The sequence below is a fragment of the Cyprinus carpio genome, chromosome B2 (genome assembly GCF_018340385.1).
Source record: "Cyprinus carpio isolate SPL01 chromosome B2, ASM1834038v1, whole genome shotgun sequence".
Lineage (NCBI taxonomy): Eukaryota > Metazoa > Chordata > Actinopteri > Cypriniformes > Cyprinidae > Cyprinus > Cyprinus carpio.
Genome location: NC_056598.1, coordinates 2,466,508 through 2,482,665, shown reverse-complemented (window position 1 = coordinate 2,482,665; position 16,158 = coordinate 2,466,508). Strand labels below are relative to the sequence as shown.

General features: G+C 36.4%; 1 protein-coding gene across 2 annotated transcripts in view; it reads left to right on the top strand.

Annotated features, from left to right (window-relative positions):
• Window positions 1-6,395: 6,395 nt before the first annotated feature.
• The window catches only part of LOC109055006 (zinc finger protein 521), a 79,856-nt gene continuing 70,093 nt past the window's right edge, over window positions 6,396-16,158 (top strand). For both annotated transcript variants that reach the window (XM_042717713.1, XM_042717712.1), the window contains exon 1: window positions 6,396-6,873. In XM_042717713.1, coding sequence (XP_042573647.1) covers window positions 6,834-6,873 — 40 coding nt within the window. In that variant the 5' untranslated portion in view covers window positions 6,396-6,833. The remainder of the gene's footprint in view (window positions 6,874-16,158) is intronic.

Here is a 16,158-nt window from a genome sequence, read left to right as displayed (position 1 = left end):
CTTCTGCGAGTCATCATTATTAATTTTCTGTGATGTCTCATTGGCAATCAGCCCAGACCACGAGTACTGTATAGTCTGTAGACAAACAAGGCTAATAGTGAATTCTTCCCGTCTCTATTTGTTGGTGTAGACTACGCTGAAGAGGGTTTACACACTGCAAATACCCTTTGTCTGTGTGTGTGGCTGTATCTCTCTGAGAACCTGAGAGTCAGAAATAGAGTGTGTGTCATCCAGTGAGAGGAGTTCCAGTTTGTAAATGGGAACTATGGGGACGTGAGTCTGCTGTCCGCAGGTCCCCGGGTCTCTCATGTCAGAACCTCTGACAGCAGAGATGGGACCAGCGCAGAGATCATCCCTCACCAGTGAAGAATACTCCAGTGTGACCCTCTGACAGCCCTGCTGAGCTAGTTTCTCAAAGCAGGTCAAGGGATTTGGGGATCTAGGACTCTTTAAACGTGAGTCCTCAAGATAACCAGCACTCTTCTACTGAAGAAGGCCTCCAGTAACCAGCTCCTTTCTGTTCTTCAGGACTGCAATACACTGAACACAGTACTCAGAGCAGGGTAGATTCATTACAAATTGTAATCCGTTACTGATTCCAGATTCCATGAGAAAAAATGTAGTTTTTAACATAATCCATTACATTTAATGTAATGTTTTTTTTTTTTTTTTTTTTTACATACATAAAATCACAATTTTAGGTATTCCAGGCCAGTTGATGATGCCACTTTGTAAAGAAATGCTATGTGCCTGCACACTATTAGACTAAACAAAGAATATGCATGCACTTTATGCACTTTCGTAATTTGCATAGAGGCAATAACGGTATTATTTTCAAAAAATTGCACTGGGAAGCTTGATTTAAAAGTTTGCATTTTCAAAAATGACATTGTTATGTAAATGAACGGATGGCTAATGGCAAACTTGGATCACGTGTCCCTTAATAACCAAACACATTACAGCCTTGATGTCATCGAATTTCAGTTTTGACACTCTGTGTTTACGGATACCGTAGGAATGAATGAGAAGTGCTGTAAACTGAATCCCACCTTACACAAAAAGTCAGTGACTTCTCTTATAAAACAGCATTTCTTTTTTTTATGTAAACTCTAAAAAAAAAAAAAAAAAAAAAAAAAATTGTCCAAAATCCAAAAGGTTCAAAAATTAATTGGACTATAAAAATAATCAACAAGACGTTTCAGTGTCTATCCAAACAACTTCATCAGTTGTAAAAAAAAAAAAAAAAAAAAAAGAAATCCAGTGTTCTTTAATGAAAAATATTTTTTTGGAATGTTTTAACACCTGGATGATTTAGTTATGAATCTACACAGACAGATTAAATCCAAAAGTATTTAGTGAAAAATTTGTTGAAGATAGGCTGTTGATTCATTAAACGATAATCCGTTTCCTCTAAAAAGCTGTTTATTCAGTGAAGCCTCTCCTCCATTGACATCCATTAAAAAAAAAATAAAAAAAAAAAAAAGAAGCTTCTGGTCTCCTTTCCCATGTACTGTCAAAGCAGAAGTGTTAGCATTAGCCATTACACTTATTTGCCAAAGGTTGCAGGCTTGCCTTCTAGTGGCTTTGGCACTATTAATTTCATCTGCTGATTTTTCCTTCCCCTAGGCATTTTCATATTCTCTGCAGTTATTGTTGTACAAACATATCAATAGTCTTAAATGACTAGAGAACTGTGCAACTAAAAAACTAAGAGAAATCACAAAAACACAGCTATGTCCTTTCACTCACCGGAAACGTGCAAAACAAAACCTCTGCCACAGAAATACTGCCGAGGTGGATGAGTGAACATGTGCTGCGCTGAAACAAGACACGAACGAGCTGCTGCCACACTCTGCTGTCATGCTCTGCCAGAAACCCTGAGCAAGGGCACGATGTCCCGCCACCCTCCATCCACAGGACCGGTCTGATCTGTGCTGATGAGCCGGTGTCCGCGGGACGCCTCCGCCTGCAGAGCCGGCCAAGCCACTAAGCGACCTTTGCAATTGCAAAGGGCCCCGTGGCCAGCAGAGGGCCCCCTAGAGTCACTGCTAGCTAGTGGGTGTGAAAAAAAAATCATACATCAAAAGTAACATTAACACACTATAAATAAAAATAAATGGGCCTACAGCGCTCTTTATCAGGCATCATGATAAGCACAGTTGTTATTTATTTAGTTCTTTATTATGGCGAGTTCCCCGCGATCTTGACCCTGACTGACCCCTATGATGTCACTCGTCACCTGGTCAGTGTCTGTCAGTCAGTTACTCCGACAAGAAACGAAAATATCTTTCTGGCCATGAAAAACGACAAGAGAAGTGGCTAGAAGAAGTGAAGAAGCAAGAAGATAAAGGCATGTAAACCTGTAGGCTTAATTTCCCGATACCTGTATGGAGAATCTGCAGTCTAAAAGTCTTATATTGGGATGCAAACACTTACAGGGGAGGGTGATGTGAGGTTTTGCGCTTGTGTTCTCCGACTTCGCGTGCAGCCGTGCGCCGCAAAACCTCACAACACCCTCCTCTGTCGGTGATTGGTTGGAACAATATTTGTTTTGGTTTTGAGTGGTTGGTGAAACCAATTGTTTTTGTGTGCAGATCTCAGAGCCTAGGCTGCCTACAGAGACGCGTTTTGATGCTTATGAGGCAGGCAGCTAGCGGATCGTTAGGAAAGATTAGATGAATGTGATCATTTATGGTTGGGCCTTTTTTGGGCCTGAAATCGCTGATACAACCTTTAATTCATTTTTTTGTTTTTTAGCAAATTACTTTTTTCCAAGGAGACCATGTATGCATGTGCGGCGCACACAAATACACAAGTTTGGATTTTAATAGTTCTATGAAAATGTTACCTAATTCTTATTATTGTTACTAGTAATCTTGTTTGTGGTGGATTGTTAATTTTGTTTATTTGAAAAATTCAAACATTTAAATGTTCTATTTATTATTTTATTTTGTATATAATATTTTATTTAAATGTTATTCTATTTGCTCTATTTCATTTAAATTATATATAGCTGTTGTTTGTGCCTCTTACACTCTGGTGTCAATTAAAAATGTTCTTTGATTGTCAGTGAAAATCACTTTATCAGTCTTTTAGCAAGTTCATCAGTGTGTGTTCATTGCACTTCACTGCCATTCAGCTCAGTGGTGTCATAATTTTCCTGTTAGACATCAAACATGGAACTCAACTCAAGAACTCAAGGTCTTTTATTGTCATTCTGTACATGTTGCCACATAAGAACGAAATACTTACTCAGGACCAGCAGCGTAAAAAAAAATAATTAACATACAGCATACATGGAATAATTAAAACATATTTAATAGACAAAAAAATGTAAAAAATAACAGTAGTAGATATAATTGTACAGTATAGTAATAAGGTAGTCATTGCTTTTCTTTAGGCCTTACTTAAAACGGTCAAAGGGGCCTCCAACCAAATTTCGCTTAGGGCCCCGAAAGGTCTAGGGCCGGCTCTGTATATATATATATATATATATATATATATTCTAAAGACTACTTTAGTAATTTTCATGAGTACAAATCTTAATGTTTAAGCATATAATGAGATTGTGTGCTTCTAATTTTATAGCAACAGTTTGGACAGGAGCCTTTTCTATTCTAACATGACAGTGTCTCTGTGTATAAGGCAAGGTTCAGAAAGAAATGACTGACTGAGTCAGTGTGGAAGAACTTGACTGGTCTGCAGAAACCTCTGCTGTGACTTTAAATGCAGACCTTGAGCCAAAAACTCATCGCCAAACACCAGTGACTTGTACATATGAGTAAAATCATTTTAGACACTTCCAAAACTATGATGGAGATTTAAATACAGTTTTTAAATACATGAATTATGTTTCCATTTTTTGTTGCCGCAGATTTGGAAGCGACTTTTTCTGTTCTAAAGAAGGAGGTGTCCCAATACTTTTGTCCATATAGTGTATGTGTTGTAGGTTCACTCACAATTACAAGGAAACGGCCAAAAACCAAGTAAAATCCAAAAATATGTAGCAGGAACATCAAGTAAACATTCAAAATAAACCAAATCCTCAAACTTGCTTAGTAACTAAGTATCTTTAATATGTAATGTTTCAGAGCATTGTTGTTGTTTTTTCTCATAGTTCTCATTCATAGTTTTTAATTCGGTTTTAGTTTTACTTATTTTAGTTTACATATATATATATATTTCCTTTCTCTATATATTGTATGACATTATATTGTCTGTCTGGGACACTGCTCAGTACTATGCCCCTAAAAAAGAGAAAGAAAGATAAAACTATCATCTGATCACACTTTACTTTTACAGAATATAAAATCTAACCCTATGTGACTTTTGAAGCACAGCCCAACAGCTTTTACATGAAAAAGCCAGTTTCAGGCCCTTAAGATTTTCTAATTCACACAATAAATACAGTATGAGAATGAGAAGTTTGTATGCTGCTAACTACACCAAACTGTGGAAGAACACTGTGTTGTTTCTAATGAAAGCTGGAGCAGTCTGTGCGGGTTTGGAGCGCTGTTTGTTTGTGTTTGTGAGGAACGGCTGGGGGCTGCAGGTATAAAAGAGCTTCAGATTTGGGGAGAGAGACTGACAGCATGTTGGGACCCTGTGCACTGCTCAAATTCATCTGAAAGACAACAGAGACCTCTTGACAGAACGAAACCACATACAAAAAAATGTTTACATCCTGCAAACACTATGATTGCAACAAAAAAAGCAAATCATATCAATCTCGCGTCTTTTGATCACACTTTGTTTGTGCTTTTGTCAGATGGTAAGTGGGGAATTTACTCAGGGGTGATTCCAAATATTTAGAGCGGATTCTTAACATGTAAAGTCTTTATAAATATAGCGAGGATGTTATACAAATAATACAACTATGGAGGTCACAACATGACATGCTAATGAACAGCCGTAACCAAAAGCAGGCGTTCAGTGCAACAGAACATTTTTGAGACTGGTTCCAAAACCTCAAATCTGGCTCCAATATATCCTGAATGTTATACCAGTTTGGATGCTGTTTAGCATTTTCTGTGCTGGCCCACGATTTCAGCATTGTTTAGTTCATAAACTTTTTGTATGTCTCTTCACCTATTCCTGAAATGTCATTTTAAACTTTGTAATTTTAAAAAGGGAAAACATGTTATTCTAAAACTGCAAACAAGTTAAGAATGTATTGGTTTCACTTCATTTTAAGGTGGTGTTGTCACAATGTAATGACACAAATAAGTACTGAGAGTGTATTTATTATTGGTTAAAGCTAGGGTTTGGTTTGGAGTTGCATGAAATTATGCTTTCTTTACTGTTATTTGTAACATGTAATGCTTTAAAAAATTAATTGGGACCTGATACCACAACTTAATGCATGATTGCAAGTTAAAAATTCTAAATGATTAATTGAATTAAACCTTTTGCATTGCAAATGTTATTTTGTGAGTTCTGTTGACATTATGTTGATCATTGTATTAAATTAATATACTGGAAAATGTAAGCTCATATTTGTGCATTTATTATTATTATTATTATTATTATTATTATTATTATTATTATTATTATTATTAACATATAGTAAAGGAAAAGAACTGCTAGTGTTTAATTGACTGTTATATTTGACATTTGAAAGAGTTTATGTTTTTTATGGTTACCATTAATGTAAAACCAGGCAATCACATCAGACCTTCAGTCAGTGACCATAACAGCCTAATGCATTATTTCAATTTATATATATATATATATATGTGTGTGTGTGTGTGTGTGTGTGTGTGTGTGTGTGTGTACAAAAACTGTGTGTGGCGTGCATATGTGCGTGTGTTGCACGTGCATGTTTGTTGTATAATGCGCATTTTGGCATATATAGCATAAACACTGATTTTTGCATTTCAAGTGCATATGATACGCGTCAAAAAAGCACGTGCGCACTTTTGGCGTGCATAATGCGCATTTTGGCATACATATAATAGCATACACACCTATACACACCTAAGTCTAAACATACGGAGGTATAACCCTTTATAACCCAATCAAACATACGGAGGTATAACCCTTTATAACCCAATCTGAAGCATGTGAAACGGTCCTGTATTTCTCATATATAGAGACGCTTCTCGTCTGCCAGAAGGGGGACCAATCCGCCTTCACAAGACGCGACAGAAGTCCAGGCTCCGGATCCAGGCGCCAGATCTTGCCGACGCCCCGCGGATTTTAATCATGCCTCTCTGTCAGTGTTTGAGAGCAGCAGGCTGACAATGATTTCCTCCGTGATTACGCACAGGGCGCGTCCCCGCGGGGATGGGGCCCCCTCTGGAGCCGTCCTCATGGCTTTGGGGGCCTCGCTTCCATTTTCCATTATTATGTGGACTACCGGAGCGACAGCGCAGAGCGAGACCTCGCAGGTTGGTGATGAGGAGGGAGCTCGCATGTTCCTCTCCGACTCCTTTTCTTTTTTCTTTTTAAAACAGACTCAGTGCTGATTCTCAGATGAAATGAGAAAATTGAAAGTCTCAATTAGTCTTTTAGCTCGTGCCAATGTAAGGAAACAATTCATTTCTACTCGTTTTTCGCTTTAATAGAATTTTTCGCACATTTACAGCGGCGTTCGAGATCCATCGCGCAATGTAACAGATAATATCAAACATGTATATGAATTATCAGCAGATGGATATGACATTTTAACTCTTCAGCTGCTCCAAACAGACACATCTAGACCAACAGGAATTGACCAGCACCACTGTGATTTTTACCTCGAATGTATACAGTGTGTCAGGCTGAATGAGCTTTATGATCACATTAGAGGTGATATAGAAATATATGTATAATCTTCAGCGGGTTTCTGTAGGATGTCGCGCCGCAAACAAGCCAAACCAAGAGCTCTGAAAGGTAAGTGATCATCCGAACCTGGCTTTTCGAGAAACGAAAACTGAATTTTGTAGGATGTCAGACACCTTCTCGCGGTAAATGCATGCGTTATACAACACCGTTTGTTTCCACCAGCAGCTGAAGTGCGCAAATATGAACAACTATAAAAGCCAAATATTTGCTTGTTGGTGTGTAAAGGTTCAGGATGGATCAGAAACGTGACGTAGAAATGCATGACACTGCGCTGTGTTTAATGTGGTCTGCCTGTCTCTCGTTGGAGAGTTCAGGACGATGTGTGCATGCTGTAAGTGATGATATAAGATCTGGATATTATTAAATTGGCATGCAAGTTTGGAGTGACACGTCACGTGACTGGAGCGGCTGAGCTCTGCTCTGCTCACCAGCAGAATGAACATTAGGACATGCATCGTTTGACCATTGCAACATCTCAGCATCAGGCTACTGTCCTCGTGTTGTTCTGATGTGCTCTTTGCATCCAAGACAGTGGGTCTGTTTGTGATCGCGAGAGTCAATGATGATGTTATCTGTCGCATTGGATTTAATAACTTTTGTTTGTAAACAAACTCACACAAGTGAATCAGATAGAGGATTTTTATTTTATTTTAATTTTGAGGAAAAAATGACTCGTTTATTTCTGTTGCAATTATTAAATAATTCTGACATTATGAATAAGCACCGTGAAGTAATGCTGTCTATGTTATAATTCCACAAAATAATTAAAAACAAAATTATTATGCTTGGACCCACTTTATATTAAGTGTCTTTATGTAATACCTTGTTTTTTCTCGTGATTATAGGTTGCACAAAATCTTAACTATGGATATGCTTGTTATAATTTTTTTAACACTTTATTTTAAGGTGTCCTTGTTACATGCTACATATACTCACTATTATAATAACAATTACTTATGCATAGTTACATGCAATAACCCTAAGCCAAACCCTAATCCTACCACGTAGTACATGTATAATAACTCTGTAACAAGGACACCTTAAAATGAAGTGTAACCGTTGTTTTATCTGAATTTAAACATATGTAAGATTTATTCCATCTTTTGTCTGTTTGTTAATGAGGAATTTGTGGACACATTCATGCAATATTAACAGATTTGTTTTATTTGATTTATTATTTATTTTTGAAGTAAAAAAATAAAATTAGACCCTAAGGATGAGATGCCCCCTCAGATTTGGCACAGAGGGCCTTGAGTAGCATGTTGTTACTAGTGTTATTATTTTTTAAATAAACGGCCTGTAAAAGTGTCAGAGCACAGCACTAAAGCTGATGGAGGTCAGCAGGGTGTGTGAAATCCTGTCCTCTGTCATGAAGACACAAGCTAGTTTAAATACATAAGAGCTGTGGGTTTGGATCTCAGGGAAGACTGACTTTTTTTTTTCTTCTACAAAAGGTTATTTTAATATATAATGCAGTGGACAAAGGTGACAGCATTATTGCTCAAGGGAATAATGTCCACAGGCCAAAGACATACATCATCCGCTCATATGCAAACACTTTCTGCTCTCATGCTGACATTTACTCAAAGCCGCCCATCTGCATCACACACACACACACACACACACACACACACACACACACACACACACACACACACACACACACACATACGCTGACTGTCTTTGGCTGTGGTTTGCCGTGCCATACTCCTCTCTGTCTCTGAGACAGAGCTCCTGATGGCTGTAAACGAGACTGCCTTTATTTATGTTCATTAGTTGGATGCTTTTCGAGGTGCATTTTACAGAAATGTTCATAAAGCAGTAAAAAATAACTCGGTGATCGGCTGCTGTATGCATCACTTATAAATTATGTACATTATACGTACACTATATACATTATATTTATACTGTGTATGATTTAGCAATATATTGTTTTCTTTTTTGATGGTGCATCAAATATTCAGTAAATTGTGAACGTACTGTTTGGATAGTTGTATTGTTTACTGTTCCCTGTTGAATAATAAACAGTCAACAGTACTATATGTATTTAAGTTAACAAACATAGAGAATGATCATAGATGTGGGTTCCTGTTAGTTGTCCTTGAAATTTCAAATTTTCCAGAAAGGGAATGTTTGGAGAAAAAAAGCTTCATGTGCCTATATATTTTTAAGAAAAGTGATTTCTTTATTCCTTAATTCCTTTATTAAAAGTATTCATCCACAGTCTACAAAGTTCTTTAGAAGTTTTTTAGAAGCAGATCAGTATTTTTGTTCTCTATATTAATGTGTTAAACAATACAGTAAAAATTCACATGCACAAATCAGAAATGTCAATGTATCTGTCCTAATACCATAATAAAGATTAAAAGCCTTATTAAAAGAAAGAAAAACGTAAGTAATTCAGAATCATATTGTATTATTATTTCTAATAAAAAAATTCCCAACTGCTTCACTGCTTATTCATATTTGTATAAACGTTTTGTTCAGTCAATCTACAATTGCCCTGAAAATATAGAATTTAATAATTAATCGCAGCTTGTTAAAATGCATTTTTAGAATTTTTAAAATACTTCCCCTAATGTATACATGTATGTGTGAGTATTTATGCATATAAATATACACAGTACACACATATATTATGTAAACACAAATTTTGATTTTGGATGTGATTAATCACGATTAATCGATTTGACAGCACTAAAATAAACAAATAAAAAAGATACAAATAATAATGAATTCAATAAACTACTGCAGAAAATGTATTGGACAACAATTTTCCCTTTCTATAAGCTACCTGGAATCCAACATCAAGTGAAATACAAACAATATGTCCATAAGTGAACAGAGACTGGGGTGTTGCATTCTTGAGCAAATGAACACTTACTTAATGTTCATACTTATTGTTGTAGCATTTATATGTGTCATCCCAAAAAGAGGTAGATTGAATCCTGACTAGTGTTAGTCATATAGCTAGTCTCCTGATGGATGGTCGTTTGAGGAGTCATGCAGATATGTTCTGTGCCACAACATTTTGCCACATTGTCAGTAGTTCACACATGTAAGTTTGTTTTCATAAATTAACATGTATGTGTTTTTGAATACTGAATGTTACTTGAATGAATCACTATGCATTTTTATTTGTGTTTTAAATATGCTATTGACAGACACAAATGTGTCCCTGGACCACAAAACCAGTCTTAAGTCTCTGGGGTATATTTGTAGCAATAGCCAAAAATACATTCTATGGGTCAAAATTATTGATTTTAATTTTATGCCAAAAATCATTAGGATATTAAGTAAAGATCATGTTCCATGAAGATATTTTTCCTACTGTATAATACTGTACTGTATATAAACTTATTTTTTGATTAGTAATATGTATTGCTTAGGACTTCATTTGGACAAATTTAAAGTGATTTTCTTTAGATTTTTTTGCACCCTCAGATTCCAGATTTTCAAATAGTTGTATCTCAGACAAATATTGTCCTCCTAACAAACCACACATCAATGGAGATATTATTTATTCAGCGTTCAGGTGATGTAATATCTCAGTTTTGAAAAATTTACACTTAATTGACTGGTTTTGTGGTCCAGGGTCACATATGATTCATGATGTAAAAGTCAAGACAGATGCAGTTAAATTGTCAGGATGTAAAATGGATTGCACTTGCTAGATTATGACACTTAAAGGGATAGTTAACCCCAAAATTAAAAATCTGTCATCATTTACTCAAGTCATTCCAAACCTGTATGAATATTGAAGATATTTTGAAAAATATGGATAACCAAACATTCATTGGTTCCCTTTGACCTTCATGGAAAAAAAAATAATAATACTGTGGAAGTCAATGGGGACCAGAAACCTTTAGGTTAGCAACATTATTTAAAATATCTTCTTCTGTGTTCAGCAGAAGAAAGAAACCCATACAGGTTTGGAACAGCTTGAGGGGAGTAAATGACTGAATTTTCATTTTTAGGTGAACTATCCCTTTAATATTTAAAGATCTGGGATGCAAAGGTAGTTATTTTAGTTTGCAGTAAGGGTGAGCCAAAGAGCACAATTATAATTTCTCCAGCTCTCCAGTCTGTCAGTTATGAGCCCTAGAGTATGAAATATACTGCCAGACCCTTCAGTATACTCTAGGAAGACTGTCTGGCGTACTGCTGCTTTTGAATCACATCTGCTAAATGGCAAGTAACTCAGTCAAATGATGATTTTGCAGTTTTGTATTTTTTGGCGGAAGTTTACTGTATCTTTGTGCTTGAGCAGAAAGCCTGCCTTTGTACAACTATTGGCCTTTCAGCTTAATTGTGTCAGATGGAGGACTTCTTTTTAAAGGTGCTTTTCAAAGCAGTGTTGTGCACTGTCAGTCAGTGCCAGAGACCAGCGGGGAGGTCTCGTCAGGCGTCCCTTTCCTCTGTGCCAGGAAATGAAAGTGCAGATAGTGGAGGTATAATGGAGACCGCAGGGGTAGAGCTGAAGTCTCCTCCCAGAAAGCCTCATTTCTCATGAAGCAGGTGGGAGTCTTTGTTCTCCTTGTGCTTCAAAAATCCATTTAGTTCTCCACACCTGGCATACATGAGGAACATTTCCTGTTTAATGGGTAGAGAATGAGTCTCTAATGAAGTGTCTGGCACATTTTGCAACACAAAGTCTGTTTGTGGAACACTGGTACCTGTAAAAATCGCTTTACTGGCTTATAACATTGTTTTATGTTTGTAGGCTAATTGTGGGTTATTTGTAAGCTACATGTTGACTGGAAAGTTGCCATTTGTACAGTACACACAAATTTAAGGATAGTTTTTAGAAATCACATTAACCAAAGCAACCGTAATCACCAAATACACTGAGGAAGCACCATTAGGGGATTGCATCCTCACATTTGTGGTCAACAAAAATGGATTTTCAATTGATGATTCTTAAACGATTGTTCCCATTCTTAAATTTTGTAACCGCCTGGCAAAATACAAAAAAAGTTGCTAAGCTTAAATCACAACATCATTTCAATTTCAAAAATAAGTATATATTTCAACTCTCTGATTGTTTTTGCATGTTAGTGTTCAGTGTCATGTTAAGACAGTGTTAATGTGTTTGGTCATGGTGGATTAGATCTGCTACACTGCTGCTGCTATTTTAATACAATATTGTGCTGGATGAATAGGCATATCCTGCAGCAGATCTAGACAGGTGGTGCTGGGGGAGGTGGAGGGTTACAGTGAACATTTAACTGTTGAACAAGCTAATCTCATTGGCTGCAGAATCAGCAGAGGCCAAACAGCTTGCACCATGTAGTAAATTATGTGATTGCCGGCTCATTGCATGTAAAGGACCGATCAACCTGCACCATCTAGAGCAGGGTTCCTCAAATCTTACCCTGGAGGGCCAATGCACTGCAGTGTTTAGCTCCAACCCTGATCAAACTCACCTACCTGTGATTTTCTAATGATCCTGAAGACATTGATTAGCATACTCAGGTGTGTTTGATTAGGGTTAGAGCTAAACTCTGCTGGAAAGTGGATCTCGTGGGCCAGATTTGAGGATCCCTGATCTAGAGTTTCATGATTTAGCTAGATACATATTATGGAATGTTCTGATATCTCCATAGTTGATAATCATGAGATATACTTAATTTTGGGTATATCTAACAGGCAATATTTTTATATAACTTTAATGCTGTATGAGAGCGCTGCCTTTGTACTTTTGACTGGATTGTTGCTTATGTTTATTTGTAATCGTACAAACATCTTATAATGGGTATTATGGTTTATTAAATACTATTGTTCAATAAATAATATTCTATATAAATAAAAATAGTATTTGGTGAAGAAATGGTCTGTGTACTAGTGATGGTGATTTTTGTTCCGCCATTAGATGGCGACAAGCGACCGTTTATAAGAGTGAGTCAGCAGTAAAGACTTTTATATTGAAAGAGAGTGAAACAGGGTTGTAAACAAGGAAGTTATTTTTTCTTTCAAGGACAGCTAACAAATGCACTGAGCAGCACTGTCACTGGAAATCACCCTTAACAGATGAAAGGATAGTACGACAAAGATATTCCTCAGAGGACATTCAAACTAATGTTTTATTGTGAATATAAGATTGAGCTGAAGAATTAATGTTGTATCAGATGCAGGGAATCACACTCGCTTAGTCCATCTCTCTCACATAATGCTCTACATAATACAGTGAGCTTTTAATACATTAATACAATACGTTTTCAGTGAAGCAACTCAATGTTCTTTCGTTACTAGTTCAAAAGTGACGTTTTTGAATTCGTAACAGAGGCTTTTTGTTTAAAACTGTCAGAGAATTTCCATACAAGACACTTCAAAGCAATATAAGGAAACTGTGCAGTTTATGGTAAGAGGTTTATGATGTGGATAACACAGCACTGTTGCTCTATGGTTGTTTAAGGTCAAGAAATGTGACATTTTATATGGCATAGTCTTTTATAACATTTCTCTGATGAAGTTGCATATTCCAGAATGATAACACCTTTATATACACATACTAAACACATTCAAATTCAGTTTCTTGAGCATGGAATTAATTCATTTATTCCTCAAAGATATTTATTTGAAATAAAATGCATAACTAGAATGCATGTTCCATATAGAGTTGTCTCTGTACCAACATTTCAGCAATTGGTACCAATGCAATTTCATGATACCAATAAATTCAGGAAAACATCATTTAATTCATTAAATTAGTCTGCATTTGCACTGCAAGAGCCTTATGAAGCCATTATCAGTAAGTGAAAACAATGGCATGTAACCTTCAAGTAGTTTTCAATAAAGTACGCAAGTAATTAAAAAAAAAAGTTATTAAACAAAACAAATTTCAAGCAATACACCAGAACTCGTGAAGGTTCTCAATGCACTTACTAACTCTGTGACTTACTAAAGATATCCAGACAAAAACAGTGAGTGTGTTTTATTAATTTATTCATGTGTTTGATTATTATTAATGACATATCTGGGAGCAGCAGGGTTTTTAGTCTGCATTTGCACTGCAAGAGCCTTATGAAGCTCGCATCCGTCTGTTTTTTCAGCTAATATTGACCTTTTCAGCTAAAGAAAAGTAAAAAGAATGCGAGACTTAAGCTACCAGCAGTTGTTAAAAGTATTAGCATCATACTGAATTTTAATGTAATTAATTTAGCTAGCACTTACAAGATTCCAGCACTTTTACAAATGCGTCCCAGAGATCATCTTCACTTTTCAGAAGTCCATTATGTGGACATGTTAGGCCTTAATGTGTCCCTGCTCATTTCTGTGTGCCATGAAAGTCAACCCAGATGGTTAATGTATATGAATCTGATTTGCATGTGGCAGTGCAGTGCATGTGGATGTCTAGGAGCGGATGTGAGCTGTGGTGGTTCAGTAGATGAATGCCTCCTGTCATGCATGTGGCGTTCAGCGGCGGTGAGCAGTAATCAGGTCATGAGTGAGTCCAGCGGATCTGCTGCTTCATTTGTCTCATGTAAAGGTCAGCTCTCATGTGTGTTTATTTTAAAGCTCATATGGATGATGGTACCTGTGAGCCTGTCAGCCGTTAGCACAACAGCGGCGCTGGTGTGAAGACATAAATACAGTGCAACGGATGATGAAAGCACCTGATATTTCAGGCCAGCAATGGTCAAACTGTGATATTTCATATCTGAGAGTTGTTTCTTTTGGATTAAAAGATGTTAGAAAACAGGACTTAAAGATGCAGTTCAACCAATGCTTTTACCTTTTGCAGAATATATTAATAATTTCAACAAAATAAGAGGGATCATAAAAGTTGCATGTCATTTTTATTTAGTACTGTCCTGAACACACTGTTACACCTAACGGACATCTCAATTTACACCATCCCGACTCTTAATGTATTGTGCTGCCATTGTTATGATCCCTCTTATTTTGTTAAAATTATTAATATCTTGCAAATTCTGCAGGGGGTATGTAAATTTATGAGCTGAAATGAGTGTTAAAAAAGAGAAATTTACAGAAAATAAAACATTTTTGGGATTAAGCTATTAGAATTGGTGATCAGATATGTTTTTGGTTGAAATAATATGCAATTTTAGAATAACATCCCATTTTCCAGATCAAGTAGAAGTTTTTTTTATTTATTTTATTTTTTTTAAAAGATATAGCTAGCTACTAATTAGATCTTTAACAGTGTTTTTAGATTCCTGTACTAATTACTCTCTCTAAAAAGTATAGTATTACTTATTACTAATCACTTACTTTTTAAATCCCACGTCAACCTCCACTAGTTCAACAATACAAGGATAGACATGAAACTACTCATTTATTTATTTTTTTAAATTAAAGTATTTAAAGGGAGAGAAAAAACATACATCAAAACATATTTTAACATATGTCAAATTTTGATGTTACAGTAAATCCACTATTGTTTTATATGGAATTGTTCTATAGTTTTTACATTAAATATAGTCTATACAGGCACTCATTACAACCACACACATCACTCACCATCTCTCTCTCTCTCTTATAAAACTTGTGTTGTTCTTGAAGAGAATATGAGTCCAGGAGTGCATTAGACTGAGTGTGTGTGTGTGTGTGTGTGTGTGTGTGTGTGTGTGTGTGTGTTAGAGAGAGAGACAGGGCCGACTAGAGAAAGAAGATCGATATACAGAATGAACTTGCTGCTGGAGGAATTAGAGAAAGGAGGGGGAAGATAAATCACTTATTCATGGCATTTGCCATATTGATACAGCAGCACACGTTTATTCAAGTTCTGCTCACTTTCCTTGGAATATATTTTTGCATTTAATATTTTCTTTAAAAGGTAGAGTTTGCTTCTGGTATGGGGTCATGGTCAGCCTGTTATGGTTTATTATATGATAATAACTGACCGCACATTTCTTCTTGTTTATTAGACTCTATGACAGTAATGACATAACCAGTGACACTCAACAGAAGTATGTCTTTAAAGATCTCCTTGTCAGCAGGACAGGACAGGGTGAGACTTGTGCGCATCAATCTTGTTCGAGACAGAGTTTGTTGCATGTAAAACAATGCAGGTTTCAGAGTGTGACTTTATGCTATAAACGGAGAACCAAGGAGATTGTCTAAATGCTTGTGTTTTAGTGAGTTCAGTAATGCTCACTGCACTGCTTTGTGTGGCTTTGTGTGTACCTCGTGTGTATTCCAGGAGAGCGGTCAAACCCTCAAACGTCCCGTTATTGATCCGTCTCAGTGCAGTGCACATCAATGACAGCGTCTCTAGAGGATTCTTGCACAAGGATTGTAAAAGTTCAAACCTTACAGCTGGTAGGTTGAAAATAATCTTAAAATAACAGCTTGGTGCAGGTCATCTTT